At 47.4% G+C, this 21,540-nt stretch overlaps 3 protein-coding genes across 10 annotated transcripts; 2 read left to right on the forward strand and 1 right to left on the reverse strand.

Annotated features, from left to right (window-relative positions):
* Positions 1-1,005: 1,005 nt before the first annotated feature.
* On the forward strand, positions 1,006-12,332 carry PRDX1 (peroxiredoxin 1). 2 transcript variants are annotated; one of them, XM_046662264.1, is made up of 6 exons: positions 1,006-1,157; positions 3,123-3,239; positions 5,503-5,656; positions 6,005-6,127; positions 6,724-6,854; positions 11,980-12,332. In XM_046662264.1, exons 2-6 carry the CDS (start codon positions 3,134-3,136, stop codon positions 12,063-12,065), a joined length of 600 nt encoding a protein of 199 aa, XP_046518220.1. In that variant the 5' UTR covers positions 1,006-1,157; positions 3,123-3,133; the 3' UTR covers positions 12,066-12,332. The 2 variants fall into 2 exon arrangements, with proteins under 2 accessions (XP_046518220.1, XP_046518221.1); XM_046662265.1 differs by having other exon boundaries at positions 1,042-1,157; positions 3,126-3,239.
* Positions 12,333-13,288: 956 nt separating this feature from the next.
* On the reverse strand, positions 13,289-17,535 carry MMACHC (metabolism of cobalamin associated C). The gene is made up of 4 exons (XM_046662263.1): positions 17,416-17,535; positions 15,455-15,649; positions 14,552-14,704; positions 13,289-14,062 (listed from the first exon to the last, which is right to left on the reverse strand). The coding sequence occupies exons 1-4, from the start codon at positions 17,494-17,496 to the stop codon at positions 13,643-13,645; spliced, it is 849 nt and encodes a 282-aa protein (XP_046518219.1). The 5' UTR covers positions 17,497-17,535; the 3' UTR covers positions 13,289-13,642.
* A 231-nt stretch (positions 17,536-17,766) lies between these two features.
* On the forward strand, positions 17,767-21,221 carry CCDC163 (CCDC163 homolog). 7 transcript variants are annotated; one of them, XR_006888683.1, is made up of 9 exons: positions 17,767-18,284; positions 18,379-18,412; positions 18,591-18,781; positions 18,893-18,974; positions 19,138-19,324; positions 19,438-19,505; positions 19,804-19,871; positions 20,556-20,683; positions 20,934-21,221. XR_006888683.1 is itself a non-coding variant. In XM_046662047.1 (9 exons), the coding sequence occupies exons 1-8, from the start codon at positions 18,207-18,209 to the stop codon at positions 20,631-20,633; spliced, it is 714 nt and encodes a 237-aa protein (XP_046518003.1). In that variant the 5' UTR covers positions 17,767-18,206; the 3' UTR covers positions 20,634-20,677; positions 20,934-21,024. The 7 variants fall into 7 exon arrangements, 3 of the variants coding, with proteins under 3 accessions (XP_046518003.1, XP_046518001.1, XP_046518000.1); XR_006888686.1 differs by having other exon boundaries at positions 20,628-20,683; XR_006888685.1 differs by having other exon boundaries at positions 20,556-20,634; positions 20,934-21,049.
* Positions 21,222-21,540: the final 319 nt, after the last annotated feature.

The following is a 21,540-nucleotide window of genomic DNA, read 5'->3' on the forward strand; positions in this document are numbered from 1 at the left end:
AACAGGTATACAGAGATGGATGTGACCCAAACCCTACCCTCCAGAAAGTCAGTCTAGCAAGATGAGGCAGACATCTAAACAAATAAAATAGCTTAAAACTCTTTTGCCTATACAGGCTGTTTTTTGGTCACAAAGGAGGGAACGGTCACTTCTGTGGATGAGACAAGGTCAAGAACAGTTTCAGAGGCAGTAATGCTTCAGCTGAGTCTTTAAAGAAGTTTTCTCTTGGCCAACTAGGAGGGAGCAGATTCTTCAGACAGCTTGAAACCACTACACACAATTCTGAATATTACAATCAAGGAACAAGGAAAAGTTATAGTAATAATAATAGCTAACACTTATAATGTATAATAAGAAGAGTGCTAAACAAGCTACAGAGATGACTTCAACAAAAAATTATAGTATTTCCATTTTACAGGTGAGAAAAGCGAGGGCAACGGATTAAGACTCTTGCCTGAAGGCCACCCATAAAATGACAGTGAGTTTTAACTCAGGAAATTTACTACAGAGCCCTAGTTTTTTTAACCACAAACCAGAGGAGTGACATGATCAGATTTCAGCGAGATTTCTTCCAGACATAGTGAAAGGGATGGATGGGAGATGCAAAGCAACAATTCTGTTATCAGAACAATAAAGGAGGCTATCTAAGCAGTGACGGTTACTGAGGATCAGCACTAGGGCAGAGGTTGCGGAGACTGGGGCAGAATATTTGAGAAATATTTGGGCAGACAGCTCTCGGGGCTTGGTGTGGTTAGACGTCGTCCTCCGTGGGCAGCAGCGAGGACTCTTACTCTGGTTTGGGCTTTGGGGGCAAGGCCCGCAGGGGGCCCCCTCAGAGATCCCGGATTATCGGAGGCGTTTGAGCTTGGAGGCGGTCAAGAGGTTCCCGCCCCGACCGCAGCCTGCAGAGAGTGGGATGGCTATCTTCGGGGCCGGAGCGCGCCCCACCGCCAGGGTAAGCGCTGAGTCATTCCGGCGGGGCGCGATGGGTAGGGTCGGGGCGGAGCTCGAGCCAAATCCCCCTCCCCTCTCCCCCTTCCGTACCCCCGGCCCGCTCTGACTCTCGCGAGAGCCGTGCATGCTATAAAAGCAGCGCCTCGCGCGTGCTTCGCGCATCGTCTTCCTGCCTGGCCTTGCTGGTTTGTGCGTTCGAGCTGGTGAGTGTGTGTGGGTAGCGCGGCCTTGCCGGAGCAAAGCTCCCCACTCCCCGCTGGGCGCTTTTTCCTTCTCCTCCCCGAGGCCTGCCTGGCTCAACTAGGGGCGGTATGATGGGGTAGGCGCCCCGGCGAGGCCTGGCGGTCGAGTGGTTGGGAGGTACACGCACTTTCACGTGCCCCCGCCTTTTGTGGGTGCACGGACCTGATTGAACCCCGAGGCTAACGTCGACTCAAGTCGTCTTTTTCCCCGGCAACCCTGGCAGAGGGTGCTGATTGGCTTGGAGTCGCAGCAGGGTCTGCTGGTGGTGGTGGGGTCCTCTGGACTAGTCTTTTGTCGGGCGGGGCGTGACGGGTTCAGGAAGTTTCTAGAGTGGATCTGGAAATTGATCTGAGGCTAACTCGTGTGTTGTGTGGCAAGGGTAGATGCTGTTCCCTGTCCTGAGCCGTAACTAACTGGAGCTTCGGATTCCCTTCCCTGTCGTTTTCCCACTTTCCCACTTGGGGTTTGTGGTGATCCCCAATGCCCTGGTGAAGACTGCGGACTCTTTTCTGCTGGTGCTTTCCGGAGTGCTAGAGTGGGGGTGATGATGGGAGTGGCGGGAGAGTACCTGAAGTGGAGTTCGGGGGCGTGGCTTTCCCCAGGGAAATTCTTGGGCAGACCCCTTAAGGGCGCCCACACTGGCTGGAAGTCCATCAGCCTTTCCCAATTGGTCGGACTTTAGTGGATGTGGGGGAAACAGCTTGAAAAGCAAGTTGGGGCAAGGCGGCCGTTTGTGTTAGGGTCACACCCTATGTTTCGTTGCCCAGTTGTAGCCTGCCTTACTGCTTGGTTTTTGTTGCTGTTATTGAAGATGTTAAGCAGTAAAAAGTTTGCGTTGATCGGTTCTCGCAACGTTTCTTTTGGTTGTGGTGATATATATGAAACAAAACCTTTGGGACTTGTAACGTTAGCTTCTTGGGGTTTTCAAACCCGTAGGTTACTAGGTTAAATCTTAACTCCTTATCTTGGTGTTGACCTGGTGAATCCAGTGTAGTATTGCTTTTTTAGCGATAAATCGACTCTTGTTCTACTTATTATTACCGCGGGATCTTGGCCCTGAGGTCAGGAACCTTTTTTTTTTTTTTATTTTAAAGATTGGCACCTGAGCTAACAACTGTTGCCAATCTTTTTTTTTTCCCTTCTGCTTTTTTCCTCCCCAAATCTCCCCAGTATGTAGTTGTATATTTCAGTTGTGGGTCCTTCTAGTTGTGACATGTGGGACGCGCCCTCACCATGGCCTGATGTGTGGTGCCACACCCACGCCCAGGATCTGCACCGGGTGAACCCTGGCCCACAGAAGCACAGCGTGTGAACTTACCCACTTGGCCACGGGCCGGCCCCAGAAACCCATTTTTGAAAGGACTTCTAGGCCTTTAGCATAGGACTTAAAGATTGGAAATTGAGCAGAGGCCAGAATCCTGATCTTGCTAGTTAAAAAGTTGGATTGACTATAGTATGTGCTGTCTTGGGCAAATCTTCCTGGAAAAAGATTGTGCACCTCCCAAGTTTTAAACGCAGATGGAGGCGCAAAAGGGCAACATGGTTGCTTGTGGGAGTCAGGTGTTGGTGGCATTGTGCGTTTGGGTTCAGGTTTGAGAGTCCACAGTCATTCCCCCCCAATAATAAAAATACAGAAGAAAATGCCATTGCACAGATGATGGTTCAGGAAGAGTAATAGAGGTTACTTCAATTTATAAAGAAATTGCTGTTTTTAAATGAAAAGAAAAGCTGAGATTCAGAGGTACATAAGCTGTTTTTGTTTCAGAAATTGGGAAGTTCAGCTTAGGCTTCTTACTAACGTAAAGGTTATATATTCAGGGCCACTGAACAATTCCTTTTTTCTACCACTTACTGTCTAAGTAGTTGGAGGGCGTCGGTTATCTAGAAGAATAAGGCTTGCTTCTAATTTATTTTACGTTTTTCAGCAGATAGCAAGATGTCTTCAGGAAATGCCAAAATTGGGCACCCTGCCCCCAACTTTAAAGCCACTGCTGTTATGCCAGATGGTCAGTTCAAAGATATCAGCTTAGCTGACTACAAAGGTAAGAGTAATTACATTAGCTTCATTAAAATGGAATTATTTTACATTCTAGGGATGGCTTGTTTGATTTTTCTCTCTGTTATGTTTGATTGTAGAATGCTTTATATCTTCCAGGTTAAGGTCTTTAAGGGTGGGAGGCTGTTGCCTTCATGTTGAAGTGAAGTGATTATCAACAGTGATCACAGGGTAGATATCCTAGCTCCAGACTGCTTCTGGAGAAAGCACATGCTTCCTTATGCCTGGGCATATTAGCTCACTTATTTTCTCAATGCTCCTCCTCAGTTGTATTATTGGTGACATTCTCATGATCTCTGTGAGAGGCTTTCACCAGTTTAAAGTCTCAGAGCTCAAGTCTTTGGAGCTGTGACACTGCTTGTTCAGTTCAGTTTGTCACTGAACTGTCACACCTGCTGTATTATTAGGCAGAGGGCCTAGGCACATTCCCTTGACAACTGTTTTGTCCCCAGAGAAGAGATGATGTCACGGTTGGAACCACTTTCCTTTCTGTTAGTTTCATGCAGACACTGGGCAAGTTCTAATGAAGGTTTTCCTTTCCTTACCTAAAGCATTCCCAGAACAGCTAGGTCTTGTGGGACAATTGAGGATGTAGATTTCTTAGAATGCAAACTTGAAACTCAGGTGTCCAGTGTACCTTCCTTAGCGGTGTAGTAATCAGTTCCTGGAGTCAGCTTTTGGGTAGAACGGGTGACTGGGTTTGCTGACACATCACACTTGCTGGTTGGAATGAGAGCAGGTAAGTGGGGCCCTTTGGAGGGAACCTCCTCCTCACAAACAAGGTAAGTCAGTCGCACCCTAGAGAGGTGACTCTGGCCCAAGGGTAGAGGCATGAGGTTTAAGAAGAGCTGCTCTCTGCCCTCCAGGGCTTGACCTGCTGAGGCTTCCAGTGCTTGTTAGGCAAAGCCCTGGAGAGGCTGTTTAGATGAGTTTCCACTGATTTGGTTTTCAAAGTGAATGTCAAAAGGAGCAGCCTGTTTTGGCTTTCAAACATGGCTGTTACCTGGAAATAAGTGAATCTTTGGAATTGTTCCAGTAGCTCAGCCCCTTAGGTAGGGTGAGAGTCTGCCTGGCTAGTTGAAGATGTACTCCATTTGGTAATGTGAGTGACTTGAGTAAAATTTCAACTACAGGGCTGGCCCCGTGGTCAAGTGGTTAAAGTTCCATGCACTCTGCTTTGGTGGCCTGGGGTTGTCAGGTTTAGATCCAGGGTGCAGACCTATGCCACTCATCAGCCATGCTGTGGAGGCATCTCACATTACAAAGTAGAGGAAGATCTGCACAGATGTCAGCTTAGGGCTGTTCTTCCGCAAGCAAAAAAAAAGGAGGATTGGCAACCAATGTTAGCTCAGAGCAAATCTTCCCCACCAAAACAAAACAAAAAAATTTCAACTAGAAGTCATTATCTACTGGGAGTTTTGGAACTTTTGCCTTAGGAGATTTTTCTTTTCTTGTCCTATCAGGGTTGTTAGGAACATCTTTGTGCTGATTCAGGTGCTCATTTAAACCTTACCTGTCCCCAAACTGTGGCTCATTGTGGAAGAAGTGCAAAGGCTCTAATTTCGTGTTGGTCTCTTTGTGCCTCGTAGCAGAGATTCCAGCAATTCAGCTCTTTCTGGGCACTGATTGTAAGCATTGGCATTAGGCTATCCAGTAAATAATTGCCTCCTTGCTTTTGCCTTTCTTCACTGGGGAACTTGGTGTTTGTGCTAATTTTAACTACCCAGAGAAGATCAAAATTAGACTGAACAGTTTATTCTGTAGTTGGCTGCTAATATGGAAGCTGGAAAATAAAGCATGGAACTGGAAGGAACTTTTTTTCACGCATCCTCCTGCTGTAAGAGGTTCTGAAAGCAACTGTTAAGAGACCTGTCCTGAGCATCTTGGCATTTAGCAGTCGTTCTGTCTGCCATCAACTTCAGCTGCCGTAGGAAAATGTTCTTAGGTTTTCAGTGTCTCTAAAGCAAGGAAATCTGTTTCAGATACTAGCTTGAGGGGCTAGACCTGTGGCTGAGTGGTTAAGTTCGTGTGCTCCATTTCGGCGGCCCAGGGTTTCACTGGTTTTTGGATCCTTAGCTCAGACATGGCACCTCTCATCAGGCCATGTTGAGATGGCATCCCACATGCCACAACTAGAAGGACCCACAACTAAAAATACACGACTATGTACCCGAAGGGCTTTGGGAGAAAAAGGAAAAATAAAATCTTAAAAAAAAAAAAATACTAACTTGAAACTTTTTTTTCCCCAGGAAAGTATGTCGTGTTCTTCTTTTACCCTCTTGACTTCACCTTTGTGTGCCCCACGGAGATCATTGCTTTCAGTGATAGGGCAGAAGAATTCAAGAAACTCAACTGCCAAGTGATTGGAGCTTCTGTTGATTCTCACTTCTGTCATCTGGCTTGGTAAATCTCTTGGTCCATTTGGCATATTTTTTAACTAATCAGCAGCTTTGACAATAAACTGTGTCAGGTATTGGCTCCTGGCTCCTCATGGAAGGGAAGTGCAAAGGCTCTGACTTCCTCTTGATGCGCTCTTGTTACCTGGCAGCAGAGGAAAAGCGGCTTGGGTTGCAGCTGAGTGTACCCTGGTGACCCTAACTGTGCTCAGCCGTTCACTTTACTGTTGGAAAAAGTTTGAAGTTTTTTTGGGGAAGTTAGATTAGGAATGTTGGAAAAGGGGAAGGAATAGATAGTTAATGCTTTTGCTACACAAGAATTTGAATGTAACTCTGTGTGTGCTTTTTGCTGTAGGATCAACACACCCAAGAAACAAGGAGGACTGGGACCCATGAACATTCCCTTGGTGTCCGACCCAAAGCGCACCATTGCTCAGGACTATGGGGTCTTAAAGGCTGATGAAGGCATCTCATTCAGGTATATACCTCCTTAGGGGGCTGAGATTCATCAGGAGAATTACCTAGTTTGCCGAGGACCTTTAATTTGGAGAAAGGTAGAGCCCTGATTTATAGACTCCTTTCTCATTTCATTCTTTTTTCCCCAGTTGTATTGAGAAATAATTCACATACATCATTGTATAAGTTTAAGGTATACAGCATGATGGTCTCATTTCTTTCCTTTTTTTTTTTTTGGTGAGGAAGACTCACCGTGATCTAACCTCCACTGCCAATCTTCGTATTTTTCTCTTGAGGAAGAGTAGACCTGAGCTAACATCTGTGCCAATCTTTGTCTGTTTTATATGTGGGTTGCTGCCTCGGCATATGATGAGTGGTGTAGGTCCATGCCTGGGATCCGAGCCCATAATCCCGGGCTGCGGAAGCAGAGCTCGCCGAACTTAACCACTACGCCATGGGGCCGGCCCCTCATTTCATTCTGTACGCTGGGGCCTCTTCACTATGGGCAAGGCCAGTGCAAGTCTGGGAAACCAGCCCATTTCCATTGCTTCTCTATTCTAACAAAGTGGTTTCTAAACCTGTACTGCCTCTTCTTCAAATCTTCAATCTTTTTCCCAGGGGCCTCTTTATCATTGATGATAAAGGTATCCTTCGGCAGATCACTGTGAATGACCTTCCTGTTGGCCGCTCTGTGGATGAGACTCTGAGACTCGTTCAGGCCTTCCAGTTCACTGACAAACATGGGGAAGGTAAGCTAATCTGCCTGGTAGCAGGACAACAGAATAGTAGGGTGGGAAAGATGGTAGGAACTAAATCTGCTCAGTAAGAAAAGAGTGATTATGTCTCTTCAATAAATTAAAGTTTCTGGATTATAGTGGGTTGGAGGGGTGGGGTAATGGAAAAGCTCCGGGAGGAGAATATAAAGGCTTTTTGTTCTAATGGCATATTCCCAGCTTCTGTCCTGCTCATTTAGAATCACTCATTGCTGCAGATTTAACTTACTGAAGATTAAACTTATTAAAGGAGTGTAGGGAGATCTCATAGGTGTATAAAGGCAAAACAAAAGTTCAAAGGCAAAACAAAAAGGTCACTTCTAGAGATAAAACCTGCCATTCTTGACAAGTGTTTATTGGGAGAAGAGCTTAATCCCTCTCGTCCTTATTTGTTTTATTGGGGTTTTAAAAAATAAAGATTATATATGACCAGTTTTGAAATTTAGAAAATAAAATAGGACTAAGATAACTTACCGAAGACAATAGGCAGATACAGCTAATACAGTTCTATCTTTTAAAAGTCCATAGTTAGACATTGTGGTTGCTGTGTTTGTAGGAATTAACAGTCACCAAATACTAAATTGTATAAATGTTTATTGTAAAAACTTTAAGTAGGGGGAAGGGTTCGGGCTAGAAGGTTTCAGATAAAATGTCAAGGTTCTTCGTTAGAAGTTTCAGGGTCAAAGATAATGTTTTTGTAAGTCTGTCCTTGTAAAATCTAAACATGACTGAGCAGATGCAACTTTATGGTGTTTATCCAGCATTTGCTAGAGTGTAGGCCCTTCTTTTCCTATTGCTCCACCACTAGTACTTCTCTCCTGGTGTATTCTCATTGCAGTGTTGTGATAAAGTACTGAACGGCTTGATCCCAGGTTTTGAGTTTGAAAGACTATAGCTTTTTGGCTTTGTCCCCCCACCCCCAGCCCCCCCTCCCCAGCCCCGAGTGTAGTAGTTAACCAGAATGAGACAGCCTTATCCCAACTGAGTTAAAGGATTGAGCTCCTGAGGCAGCAGGTGCTGGGTATGTGGGGAAACAAAATCTTAGATCCCCCTACCCGCCCAAGTTTAATGTAATTGAGGACAAGATAGTTAAGTGCTATTAATAGATTAAGTGCTGTTGATAGCAGATCAAATGTACAGGAGGATTTGGACAAATTTCTTGTCTTACTATACCTTTTTCTCTTTCTCTAGCGTATTAAGTAGTTCTCACTCCCTTTCTACAGCCCATTTCAGCTCTGATCTTGTGATTTAAAGAATTGGAAGTTGCTAGAGTGAATTAGTGGTTTCTGTTTGGGGGACCCAAAAGTGCTACTAGCTTAGCTAGAGTGGAAGGCTAATAGGAATCAGTGAGCATTGATACCAGAAGGCACTACTCACAGAAGCATGTGTGGGCTTTACCCTGGTGGATTGAAGGAGCAGACAGCTGCTGAGACTGCCCCCTAGTGGGGGGTGAGGTTCAGCGTGAAGTCTCTAGGAGCTGGGGAGGGGCCAGGTCAGCCCTTTACTGGACTTTCCTGGGACCTTGCATATATATAGGCTAGACTCTTGAACCCAAGCTCTTATAACTCTCTGATGCTTGCTTCTTCAGACTCTGTCTCTGTTGGTCTCTGCTGCTTCCCATCCCACCAAAGAGGCACAGCTTTCTGTGTGCAGCCTTTTATGGCTTATAATATGATAGTTACCATTTGAGAGCCTGTGAATACCAAGTACTTTACACGTGTTGTTTATTTGACAAATAACCCTACATTTTTTTTTTTTTTTGAGGAAGACCAGCCCTGAGCTAACATCTGCCAATCTTCCTCTTTTTGCTGAGGAAGACTGGCCCTGCGCTAAAATTTGTGCCCATCTTCCTCTACTTTATATGTGGGATGCCTACCACAGCATGGCTTGCCAAGCGGTCGGTGCCGTATCTGCACCTGGGATCCGCACCGGTGAACCCTGGGCTGCCAAAGTGGAATGTGCGCACTTAACTGCTGCGCCACCAGGCCAGCCCTTATTTTTTTTTGAATTGAGATATAATTGACTTAAGATTTTACGAGTTTTAGGTGTGCAACATAATGATTTGATATCTGTATATCCTGCCTTCTTATTTTAAGGACCAATAAACCAATACTTACACACAGCACTTATTCATAGTAAATGTTGGAACTGGGATCCAAATTCAAAGCCGTCCTTTTTTTAGGTAATTAAAATGCTGAAAAAGTCATTGTTTAGGGCCTTCTGTGTTGGGTAAGTTGGTTCTCTCATACTGAGGTTGCCATGGCTGCTATCTTCTCCTTGGAGAGTTATGGTACTTCAGCTGCACTTGAAGCTGGTTTATGTGGGACTCAGCCAGTTCTCCTGGGCTCCATATTGATTCTGAAAAAGCAACACTGTTGGATATGAGTGAAACAGCCAAGTGTAGACCTTTCTGTCCTGTCACTAATTACTAGTATGGTCTTAAGTACCATGAGGCCTTAGTGCCAAGGGACTAAGTTGGCAAGGTCAGTCTTTCTGGTTCATTATTCCTCCTATCTTTGTGTTGTGATTTATAATTGGGCCATTGTAAAGCTTCATGTTTTCTTCCTAGACAGAGTGTCTTTCTGGTCCCCTTTTAGCACCTACTGCCAAACTTCTGGCTGGCTCGGGCCTGGTCTTTGCTTGCGTGCTTCTCTTTGTTCTCTGCATCTTGTGTATACTTAGGACCTGTGTTTTAACCTTTTGGTGCCAATAACTATGTAATAATCTAATGGAGATTTTGGGGAAGGAATGGCAGCCAGGTCTGCCATTTAATGCTTATTCATCCATACCTTGTTCCCAGACAGCTGGTTGCAGTCTGGCATCTGAGGCTATGACATCCTTCGACCAAAAGGGGCTTCCTCTCTCTCGCTTGAGCAAGTGAGACTTTTCCTGCTCCATTACTGGACTTTGGTGACTTTGTGTCTCCTAGAAGACAAATAGCAAATGGAAGTGGAAAATCAGAGATTGATCTCCTTGCCTCATTTTCCTCAGCTTCACCCAGGGAACGTTTGGCAGCTTAGGATTGTAGGGAAAGGTTGTTGAAGGCTATGCTTCCTGTGTCCGTGTGTGAAACAGTCAAACGCAGACCTTTTGCTTACGTAGGGGTAGAAGGGAGTTACTTAGTGAAACAAGCAGGGCTTTCTGTGGCGCTCCTTACTGCTTTGTATTTCAGGCTAGCCAGTTAAAGAACACTGAGGAGGCAGATTGGTTGCTGCCTTCAGATCTCTTGAAGGGCTGCCAGAGGGCGGAGCAGCTTAGTGTTGTGGGTTTACACAGTCCTAGCTTATTTAGGTTAATTTTTTCTTGGGTGTAGGCGCAAGTCATTTTTTTAAGGTTTTTTTTTTTTTATGAGGAAGATTCGCCCTGAGCTAACATCTGTGCTCATTTTCCTCTAGTTTGTATGTGAGTTGCCACCACAACATGGCTTGATAAGCAGTGTGTGGGTCTCCACTGGGATCTGAACCTGTGAACCCTGGGCCGCCAAAGTGGAGTGTGCAAACTTAACCACTGTGCCACTGGGCCAGCCCCTCCTTTGCCCACTTTTGAAATGGGTTGTATTTGTATAGAAGGGGATATTGATATATCGCATATCAGCTACATGATTTGAAAATGTTTTCTCCTACTCTGTGAGTTGTCTTCACTTTTTTTTTGGTGAGGAAGATTCACCCTGAACTAACATCTCTTGTCAATCCTCCTCTTTTTTTGCTTGAGGAAGATTAGCCCTGAGCAAACATCTGTGCCACTCTTCTACTTTGTATGTTGGATGCCTGCACAGCATGGCTGATGAGTGGAGTAGGTCTGCGCCCGGGATCTGAACCTGTGAACCCTGGGCCGCTGAAGCAGAGCACATGGAACTTGTTCACGGGGCCAGCCCCATTCACTCTTTTGATTGTGTCCTTTGATGTACAGAAGTTCTTAATTTTGATCAAGTCCAGTTTGTTTTTTATTATTGCTTGTGCTTACAGTATCATATCTAAGAATATATTTTCAAATCCAAGGTCATGAAGGTTTTACCTTCCTATGTTTTCTTCAAAGTTTTAGCTCTCATGTTTAGGATGTTGATCCATTTTTGAGTTAACTTCTTGTATATGGTATGAAGTAGGGGTCCAGCTTCATTTTACATGTGGAAATCCAGCTGTTCCAGCACCATTTGTTGCAAAACATTTATTTTTATTTTTTCATTTAATTCTTTTTAGATTGGCACCTGAGCTAACATCTGTGGCCGATCTTTTTTTTTTCTATCTTCTCCACAAAGACTTCAGTACATAGTTGTATATTCTAGTTGTAGGTCCTTCTGGCTCTGTATGTGGGACACCGCCTCGGTCAGCATGGCTTGATGAGTGGTGCCATGGCCACACGCCGGATCCGAACTGGTGAAACCCTGGGCTGCCGAAGTGCAGCATGCAAACTTAACCACTCAGCCGTGGGGCTGGCCCCGAAAAACATTTATTTATTTATTTTTTTAGATTTTTTTTCCCCTTATTCTCCCCAAAGCCCCCCAGTACATAGCTGTATATTCTTCGTTGTGGGTCCTTCTAGTTGTGGCATGTGGGATGCTGCCTCAGCATGGCCTGATGAGCAGTGCCATGTCCGTGCCCAGGATTCGAACCAATGAAACACTGGGCCGCCTGCAGCGGAGCGCGTGAACTTAACCACTTGGCCACGGGGCCAGCCCCAAAACATTTATTTTTAAAAGGATGTATTTGAAGCATACGTAAAGTTATAGAGAACATATGAATGCCCATTTACTTATCTACTGTTAACAAACCTTAATATTTTGCCATATATGCTTTAGACAGATGATTTTTAGAACAAAGTATACAATTGAAGTTGTTACTTAATTTCTTTAAATTTCAAGTGCTGCATGAATAAATTAGGTAGAATAGTATTAGGGCTGTGGTGAGGATTAAATTATATGTTTGTAGTTAGCCTTCCACTAAAAGACTGAATGATCTTAAACTATAGGGTATGCTTCTTGGTGCCGCGGAGTGTTGAGGCTGTTTAAGGCTCAGTTTTGGTCTTGAGGCATCATTTGTCTGTGGGAGGAGAGAGGGCCTCACCACTGAGCAGGTTATCAATCAGTGGTATCTTTCTTTTGCAGTGTGCCCAGCTGGCTGGAAGCCTGGCAGTGATACCATCAAGCCTGATGTCCAGAAGAGCAAAGAATATTTCTCGAAGCAGAAATGAGTGCTGGGCCATTTTAGGGCCAGGCTGCAGTGGGCAGCCATGAAAAGAAAACTTCTTTTATTGTACTATTGTCATGCTTAAAATAACAACGCCTTAGACTCAGCCCAGATGTGATATGGGACAGGACAGGCCTTTCCTGCAGGGGTTGGGGAGGCCAGCCTGCTTTCCTCTGGAGGGAATGGCCCGAGTTGTGCTGTGGGGCAGGCCAACTGATGTGTACAGTACTGGGGCATCACTTTTGTAGTTTCTATTAAACTTGAACTGAGACCTTGTTGATTCTTCATTTTAGGGGGCCTTCGCCTTTGATTTTAAGAGGAATTTACTCTGTTTTCCTTTTTTTTTTTTTTTTTTGAGGAAGATTAGCCCTGAGCTAACATCTGTGCCCATCTTCCTCTACTTTATATGTGGGATGCCTGCCACAGCATGGCTTGATGAGCAATGCGTAGGTCTGCACCCAGGGTCTGAACTGGCGAATCCTGGGCTGCTGAAGCGGAACGTGCAAACTTAACTGCTGTGCCACCAGGCTTCCCTCTGTTTTTCCCTCTTTTAGGGGAAAATGAGTAGTGAGAGCTGCCTCAGAATCAGGAAATTACATTGAGGGGAAATGCAAGTAGACACAGGGAATGGAGCTAAACCAAGATGTTAACATTTTGTTTCACTGTATATGTGAGGGAGCTCTAGTGTTGGCCAAGGCACTGCAATTTATGCTATAGGCTGGGTTGTAGGTTAAGGCCCCAGTGAGATTACATTTACCTTTACACTATTGGGAGGACTGCGTGAGAATCTGAAGCTTGGCCTCTTCTAATAAATGTCTGGTACTGGCTCTGTAAAAGATCAAAATTAGAGGTTTCTCTACCTTTGGAAGTCAAAGTGGGAGGGGGAGACTTCTGGTATCAAAAGGACAGTGCTGAGTGCTTCTCGATTTCCTTGGGTTTGGGCACTGATTTGAGGGTAGTCTTGTTTTGCCCCTCATTCATATCATTGTTCTGAGTAAGGGTGTTGCAGGGGAGAAGGTGGGTTCCTCCTGGGCCCTTAGGCTAGGGAAGATTCAGAACTAAGGACCCTGTGTATTATGTGCCCTTCCAGACGCTTGCCTTTATCAGCTACCCCAGCCTTCCCACCCCTCCAGGATTCAGACAGTCAAGACCTCTGAGCAGCAGTATGGGATTTCCAGCGTCTTCAATAACAGCAGCCTACGCACGCTTACTATATGCCAGGCACTGTTTCAGAAGTACTTCACATGTATTTATTCAGTCCTCACAACAACCCAATGAGGCAGCTCCCATTATTTAGGGGATGGTTGCCCTTTAATTAACAAGAGGCGTCTTAGAGCCCTGCAGAGAAAGGGTAACAGGCAATAATCCCATAGTCCAAAGCAGGTGTGAATTCTGCATCTGCCTTAGTCTTTGATTTGTGTCTTGACAAAACTTTGAGCCTTATCTTAATTGAAGACCTATAATTCTTTTATCAAAAATAATCATCTTGTACCCAAAATAAAACCTCTTGCCTTGCCAAAGTCAAATAAGTCTTAGCGAGTACCACTGTCATAAATAGGGATCCCACAGGGAAGGAGGGTATCAAGGGCCAGGGGATGTAGGTGGTGAGACCCTGGGGCTGAGCCAACCCCGGGCTCTGCTGGGTTTTGGAGGCTGCTTGGGTGTGAGGGTGGTACAGGGAAGCTCTACAGAAGGAGAGCCACGCTCCTCTGAGGGCTGGGCCAAGCCCAACAAGGCAAAGCGCTGGGCAGGTGGGGTGGAAAAGTAGGCCTTCTGCTCTTCAGAGTAGCGCTCCTGGGGTGTCACGGCATCCCGGTATGTCCAGTCACGCCAATGGAAATTGAAGCCTTCAAGTAGGGTAATTCGGTCAGCTCTTGTAGGTACACAGTCAAGAGGCTTCATGGGTGGCAGATCGGGCACCTCTATTCCTGGCAGCAGCAGCACCCCTCGAATGGCAAACCAGCCCCCAAATCGGGGATGTATGCACACGCCTGATATATGCTGGGAAGAGGGCAAGGAAAATGTCATGGAGGTCACCTTGTCACCAAGTCCAGCTGCCATCACTGCAAGCCAGGTTTTGTTCACTTCTCACTCAACAGACACTAATTCCACATGTAAGCCTGTGTCACTTTTGTGGCTGGCTTGGCCCCCATTCCCTCTGGACAACCCTTTTCCTGAGCTAACTGGCCTTGAAGAGTTCCCTGAGCTGAGCCTCAATCAACTTCCCAGTTTCACTGGTCTGATAACCACTCAGATCCTCCATCCTTTAACAGGGTTTTAAGAACAGACTAAGTTCACTGAACTGATGTGTCTCCAGGTAGACTCCAGAAAGCATTTGGGCTGGATCCCTGGCCAGGGCACACCTTTGTCCTGGATTGTGTCTACCAACTTCTTTACCCAGGGGAGGTGGAGGAATGTGGGACCTGATATCTTCAGGGGCCTTTGCCATTTTCTCTCTTAGTCCCTACTCATTCACACTCGGTCTCTGACCTGAGTTCCCCAGGGGTCAGCTTCCACATCTTGTCGTTGGTAGTAGTAAGCAGCCCCTGCCACGTGAGCTGCTGTCTGAGCCAGAATCTTGGGGCGCCGGTTGGGGTGTACCTCGTAGTCAGCGATGACTTCCATCTGTAGCTCTGGAAGGCTCTGGGATAGAAGACAAGATGGAAGCTCCCTTCAGCATGAGAGGAATCATGACCTTGCCCTAGAGAGCCCTGATCTGTGTTAACACTGTCCTGTCCTCGGAAGTCATGTTTAAAGGAAGAACGTGACCTTAAACTTGGAGTGGGCGTAGGGGTAGGGAGCTCCAGTGTGAAGAAAATGATATTCTGTCTAGGAGGGCCCATGTTTGAAGCGAAATATACAAGGTCTTCCACAGAAACTTCCATTATGAGGGGTGACTTGGCTCTGCCCTCCACAGTCCCAGTGTAGGGGAAGATCTGGCCCACCTTTGGGGAGACCCAGTGTATATGTACATATGTGTGTGTACATGTGAGTGTGTGGTAGGGGACTATTGTTCTGTCCTCAAAAGACCCCAGAGACGGCATTAAACTTCCAGGTCTAGGGCAGACAGGTGATGCCTGGGGAATGTTGGGCTTATTCCTATTTCACTTGGAAGCCAAGGGAAGTCTGGTCTGGGGTTCATACAGTTGCCTATCAGTGTAGGGTGAGTGCTATTGATTTCAGACCAGAGTGGGTGCTGCTGGAAGAAATGGGCGAACCTGGGATGAGAAGGCAGAATAGGGAAGGATCACAATGTCAAGGCAGGCTTTAAGGTATCTTTCCACCTGAGAAATGGCTCCTAACCCTAGGTAGGTCTAGATCCTGCAATGAGCTTGGAGGAGCTGGAAGCAGCTGCAGATTTGGAAGTTAGGGGAGGATATGAGCCTTGCTCACCTCTCTAACACGGCCCAAGTGGTAGGCCACACACTGGTCCACAGGGTCAGTCAGTGGTTGGAGGTGGCAGCTCTGCAGGAAGGGCTTGAGGGCCCGGTCAAACATGGCAGGTGTGCTGAGTACCAGGAAGGCCAGGGTAGGTCCTGGAAGGGGCAAGTGGAAGGCTGGAGGCAAGAGTGCATTATACCATGCCACCTGGAACAGAGAGAAAATTCAGGCCACACAGGAGGGTGAACTTAAGCCTTAGCTAAGCCTATACCTTAGCTTGGCATTCAAGTCCTCATATATCTTACCCCAACCTCCACCTCATTCATTCAATCAATGAATTTCTACTGATGCTGTGTGATGTGTTTATGGAGGATTCATCCGAATTTGAAAGGGAGTTTAGAATAGAGAATTCATGAACAACTAAGAAAAAAAGAAACTGATTGTACTGTGATTAGTGCAATGACAGGGCCAGATCAGGGTCCTCTGAAATTACAAAAGGCTTCTTGGAAGCTGAATCTTGAAGGCTGGGGAGGAAACTGACAGGCTAATGCAGGGAGGGGGAATCTGATGTGTATTCTAAACAGAGGTAACAGCATAAACAAAGACAGGGAAAAAGTACAGGGCATATTTGGAGAACAGCAAATTGTCTAGTTTGCCAGAAGTGGGTCTGTAGAGGGAAGCAGAGGGAAAGAAGGCTGGAGAAATCACTAGGAGCGCGATTGTTACTGACCTTGAATACCAATTTAAGGAATATGGATATAATTTGGTGACAGTGAGGGGCTAGCCATTGCAGATTTAAGATTTAATCAATCTGGCTGCAGTGTGGAGGATGGATTGGAGGCAAAATGACAGCAAGAAGGTTATTGCAGTAATCTAAATGAGAAATAGTGGCCTGGACCAGGCCATAGATGGGTTGGATGGAGGGAATGGATTTGGGAGATTCAGGAAACAGACTCCTAAAGGTCTTGGTGGCTGATTGGAGATGAGAGAAGTAGGAGCTTAGGAGGACTGGCAGGGCTCCAGATGGCTCTGTTCAGTACAACAGCTCCCACTACCCAGGTCTACCTCAGCCACGAGATAGGCATCCTCACTCTCACCCATATCTGCCATCCACCACTGTCTCCACACTTTTACTCAAGCTGCTTGTGATATTTGGGATGTACGTAACCCTCCTTTCTTCCAGTCTATCTTTTCAGATATAGCTCAACTCCATTTTTTTCTGGGAAGCCTTATTTCTCAAGCTAGACCTAACCTATCTCTTCCTCTATATCATCCCCTAGCATTGCTGTGGGCCACTCAGTGGAAAGGGTGAGAATGGGCTCTCATAGGCATCAAGCTAAGGCTCAAGCTGAGCTGATTTAGCTTTGTGTCCAAGCATTTGGCTCAGTGCAGGGGTCACTGGATAAGGGGGAAATGGACTTATGTAAACAAAGGTAGATGGTGGTGCCAGACTTCTGTGTCAGGCGGGTGCAAAGAGTTTCTACACCCAGCCCAGCGCTGGTGATTGGCAACATCATGAATTATCCTTCTGTTGGTAGATGGAACAAACCAGTCAATTGTTTGCTTGTTCAACACCAGGAATGCCCTTCTCTCCTCAGATGACCTAAATCCTAGCCATGCAAACCTTCCAGGCCTTGCCCTCTCCTAACTCCTTCAGGAAGCTTCCAAAAGTGACTCTGGCCCCATGGGTCCCTTTCTTCCTGTAAGTTATGTAGGTGACAGAGCCACAGGTTACTGGATCATATGGTGTCTCCTATTCACCAATCTGGCATTATATGGAGGTAAAAGGACAAACGTGAGACTGCTTCTCCACACTTTTAACCCAAGCCCCGGCTGATATCCTGTCCCTGTAGGTCAGAAGGCCACGGAGCCAGAGGAGCTCCGGAAGGATCAGAGGGCTCCCGGGCCTCACGCAGGTAGCACAGAGGCCATTCATACACCTTGCCCTAGTACAGAAATAGGGATAGACCAACCTGGAAGGGGTAAACTTCGAAGCCAAAAGGGCACAACGTGTCCTCAATCTTCTGCTGCAGCTCTGCAACTTGCGGCTCCATAGCGCGCCCTACAAGCTGAGCTTGCTGGGAAATGGAGTCTCAAGGACAACGTGGGCCGTTAAGTTTCAAGGTACTTGGACTCCATTTCCCAAGAACTACTGGGACCAGCAGCAGGAAAGCCTTAGCTTTGCGCGATGCATCCTGGAATACGTAGTTCATTTGGTCCTAGAGACAACCACAACAGAATCAGAAAGACTCGGTTTCCCGGCAAGCTTCACGGTGGAGGTGTGACTTCACATGTCGCTTCCAGGGAAACGTAGTTCCGCAGCCTCCAACGCCGGTTTTCTCCGCCAGAGGCGAACTCAGTTTCCCAAGTGGCGCTGCGGAAGGCAGTCCGAAGTTGGACTTTCCCGGCCTACCCAAGGGTTTGAACCCGGCGGCGGCAGTAGACGCTGGGACAGGTTCGGCGTGATGGCGTCAGTGTCCTGTATCTGGAGAGGTCTCGACCAAGACTCGGCACTTTCAACCCTTACCTGATGTCTGCATATCTGGGTATCCTGCTTTTCCCCCAGATCCCCAAGAACGCCTCTCCCCTGACTAGTCCCAGAGGCTCAGTTTTGGTCTGATAGTGCATCCCTACCCTTAGTATTGCATCTCTACTCCCCGTTTTCCATCTGACGTTGCGGTCTTTTCTGGGCCGTGCCTCGGGTGCCTCGGGCTGGGATAGTGAGGGCACAAGACGCCGGGGAGCCAGACCCCTGCCGCAGGCTATGAGTAGGGGCCTGAGCTGGTCTGAGCAGCTCGACGCGCTTCTCAGTGCGACTGACGGAAATGTGGCCAGGATTAAGGTGAGGGGGCGCGCCTGAGGCCCCCAGTTTGGGGGTTTGGGTTAAGGGACTCTCATAAAGAGCTCACTGGCCTGTGCACTTGTGTCTTTTGTAGCAGCGGCTGTATCCCCTTGGGGTCTCTACCTCAGGTAAGTATTGCCCCCTTTTCTACTCCCCAGCCTTTTCGCTTTCCAGGATCTGCCTTTTTTCTAGTGCCTGTAACATCCACAATTCCTTCCAAATTCCATTTCCTTTCCTGAACAAACATGTGTCGTGCCCCCCCCAACTCCCTTAAGCCTTGCACTTGTCCCTTCCTTATTCCCTCAGCAGGAGATCTGACTGGGACTCGGACTTCCCCTCATCACTTGCCTCCCCAGTCAGGAGTCCAAGCACAAAAGCCTTGGGGTCTAGAGACTCCCATTGTCCCAGAGAGGCCGAGTTGGGCTGAGGCCCATAGTGCATCTTCTCTCTGGGATGAAGTTACTGTTCTCCGATCCCAGCTTCAATCCCAGGCTAAGGTGAGGCATGGAATCCTAGGTGTATATATGTGGTGTTTGTGTGAGATGAGGATACCAGGTGTTGGGGAAGCCCTTTACTCAGTAGCTCATGTGGTGTTTCTGCCTGGGTAGGTGACTGAGGCTCTAAGGCAGGCTGTGCAGGGTCTGCTGGAAGAGCGAGAGCAGCAGAAGTACCAGATCTGTACCCTGGAAGGTATCTGGCCATTTTTTTTTTCTTTATGCACACATCCTCATATGTATGCACACAATTTTGTTGCACACTTATGTGTGTGCTTGTGTCTTGATTTGCGAGTGGAGTCTCTAGGCTTATATGTGAAGCTTTTAGAGGGGCTGACCCCCAACTTGTCCCACTATAGCATCACTAAGGTTGCTGCAGAAGGGCCCAGAGCAGAGAGTCCTTCTCCTGGAGCAACGCCTGGAGGGGCTAAGAAGGGAACTACAGGGCCTTCGAAGCCAGGTGCAGGAACAGGCCCAAACCCAAATACAGACGGGACCACGAAAGTGCAGTGCTACCAGTGGCCTTCACCAAGAGCTGCAGAATGAGTAAGCAATGGGCAAGACCTTTCCTTTTTCTGGCCTCTGAACTCCTGGTATTCTGGTAGCCTCCTCTGGCCTTGTTGACTGCCTTTAGAATGACACTGCTGTCATCTTTGTAGGCGGCAACTGCTGTGGGAGGAGTCAGAGATTGTGTGGGAGGAATTGAAGTTGCTGCGGAACCAGCTGAGTGAGTAAAAGATTGGGAGTGGGTATGAGTTCATCTGTCTGTCCCCTTTTCTGGAAAGGCTTCTTGCTTTCTCAGTAGGTGGTCATAGCTCTGACTGCTTGAGCTACTCAGAAGTCTGGCCAGGTATTTTGTTGTGCCTCCCATGGTGTAAGTCTAGTCTCCCCAGACAGCTAGGAAGCTTCCCAACAGCTGGACCAGAATGCTTCTGTCTCAGTTTTCAGCACTGAGCTGGGCACAAGGCAGGGAGGGGGAAGGGAAGAAGTTGGAGAACAGCCCCCTTATTTTCTTTCATCTGTAGGCCAGCACCAGGAGCTGCTGCTGAAACAGATGGCTCAGGGGCGGCAAACTCAGGCCCGTGGCTGGAAGGTAGGACCAGGATTGGACCTATCTCTTCATATCTCCCTGTGGAGGCCCCTTACTTTCTTTGTCTGTCCTGTTCTGCAGGCAGGCCAGGATACCCTCTTCCACCCCTATCTCTTTTCCTCTCTTCCCTGTGCTGACTCCACCTCCCTCCAAAACTCATCTTCCCAAGCCTTCTGCTCCAGGCCATGAGAAACTGTCTAACATGAGGGTTCCAAGTGTGCTGAAGAAGCCAATCATGGGGAGGGGGGTTCCTCCTGGAGAGGGAGAGGTTTGGTCCTACCTGGGCCCATGGTCTGGCAGATATTGAAGCAGCTGCAAAGTGTCCAGGTGGGCAAGGGTCATGCTCTGGAGGCTGCCAGGACAGAGGCCCAGGATGCCCGGCAGGAGAACGACCTCCTCAGGTCAGGGGGTATGGGTGCTTGTGGCATTGGAAGGGATTTGTCTCACAGAGGCCAGGCATTGGAGATCAAAGTTCAGCAATCCCAGATTTGACATGGGCTGGTAGGGGCGGTATGAGCATCCGGGTTATAGCCCATAAGGGCAGTAGTGGACATTCTTTACTTGTCACTGAAATATCTTTATATGTTTGGAGGATAAAGGGAGAGGAGACTAGAGGACTCAGGAAGAGGTAGCGCCCCCTTGACCCACCATCATCATTTCTTCCTCTGATTCTGTTCCCCTTTCTAGGACCTCTGTTCACGTCCTCCAATATGAGCTGCCCCTGGCTGCCACCTTCGCCATGTCTCTTTCTTCATCTAGCTCTGAAGTCAGTCTTCGGGACAGTAGCTGGGAAGTTTTAAGGAAGCTAGGTGGGGGTAAGGGCAGGGATCCCAGTTTTGGGGGAGGCTGAATCTGAATGATACCTGGATCTCAGCTGCCTAATTGTTTGGCACTGGGTAGAATGGAGTCTTTGCCTCTTTCTTTGTGAATCCATCAACCTCTGTTGCTACTTATCCCAAGTCAGGCCTATACATCTCTCCCCGTCAGACAGGACCAGGGCCTAGTTCTGTGTGTATTACAGTGCTTGCTGATGGTTTGTCCTCTCTTCCCTTTCTCTCCTTTTAGATCTCCAGGGGAACACCCTTTCTAAACCAGAGCCCAGCAACTTTCAGCTCCAGGCCCATAGCCTTGAGCAGAAGGACCTATCCTTTAAGGACCCCAAGATGCTCCTGAGTGACCTGTAAGAACTTGTAAGACTAGTAGGATGAAGTCTTCTTTGCTCCCTTTCTCTTCCACGGCCCTCTTTCTGGCCCCCCTGCCCCTCCCCTCTTAATCTCCCCTCCCTACTGGGACTTGTCACTGCCTGCCCATCCCTGCCCACTAATTTCAATAAAATAAAATGGTTTAACCCTCCTAGATGTCTTTTCTCTGACTCGGCACCCCCATGGGATAGACTCAGCTATACCTTTTCTTCCTTCTGTTACTTGACTGCTTCCTGCCACCTCTCTCTCTGAAATCCAAGTTCATAGACATTTAGAACTGTAACTTCTGAGTGTAAGCCCTGTGCTCAGTGGAACTTGGAAGGAGATGGGAGGTCTCATTTTGGTGGGTAGAATGAGGTAGCACAGTGCTCTGAGGCAGTACTGCTGTGGGGATGCAGAAAAGGGCAAGACATTCTGGTGGGCCCTGGACCTGGGCAACACAAGGCTTCCTCTCCTCGTCTCCAGCTGCT

The sequence above is a fragment of the Equus quagga genome, chromosome 5, assembly GCF_021613505.1.
Source record: "Equus quagga isolate Etosha38 chromosome 5, UCLA_HA_Equagga_1.0, whole genome shotgun sequence".
Classification (NCBI taxonomy): domain Eukaryota; kingdom Metazoa; phylum Chordata; class Mammalia; order Perissodactyla; family Equidae; genus Equus; species Equus quagga.

Excerpts from the sequence above, each read along its gene's own strand:
- MMACHC (XM_046662263.1), bottom strand. The coding sequence starts at position 17,496 with ATGGAGCCGCAAGTTGCAGAGCTGCAGCAGAAGATTGAGGACACGTTG. Across the intron at positions 15,650-17,415 it reads TCGAAGTTTACCCCTTCCAG|GTGGCATGGTATAATGCACT; the intron begins GTTGGTCTATCC and ends TCTCTGTTCCAG. Across the intron at positions 14,705-15,454 it reads ACTTGGGCCGTGTTAGAGAG|AGCCTTCCAGAGCTACAGAT; the intron begins GTGAGCAAGGCT and ends CTTCTATCCCAG.
- CCDC163 (XM_046662044.1), top strand. The coding sequence starts at position 18,207 with ATGAGTAGGGGCCTGAGCTGGTCTGAGCAGCTCGACGCGCTTCTCAGT. Across the intron at positions 18,782-18,892 it reads AGCTTCAATCCCAGGCTAAG|GTGACTGAGGCTCTAAGGCA; the intron begins GTGAGGCATGGA and ends CTGCCTGGGTAG. Across the intron at positions 18,975-19,137 it reads CCAGATCTGTACCCTGGAAG|CATCACTAAGGTTGCTGCAG; the intron begins GTATCTGGCCAT and ends GTCCCACTATAG.
- PRDX1 (XM_046662264.1), top strand. The coding sequence starts at position 3,134 with ATGTCTTCAGGAAATGCCAAAATTGGGCACCCTGCCCCCAACTTTAAA. Across the intron at positions 5,657-6,004 it reads CACTTCTGTCATCTGGCTTG|GATCAACACACCCAAGAAAC; the intron begins GTAAATCTCTTG and ends TTTTTGCTGTAG. Across the intron at positions 6,855-11,979 it reads CACTGACAAACATGGGGAAG|TGTGCCCAGCTGGCTGGAAG; the intron begins GTAAGCTAATCT and ends TTTCTTTTGCAG.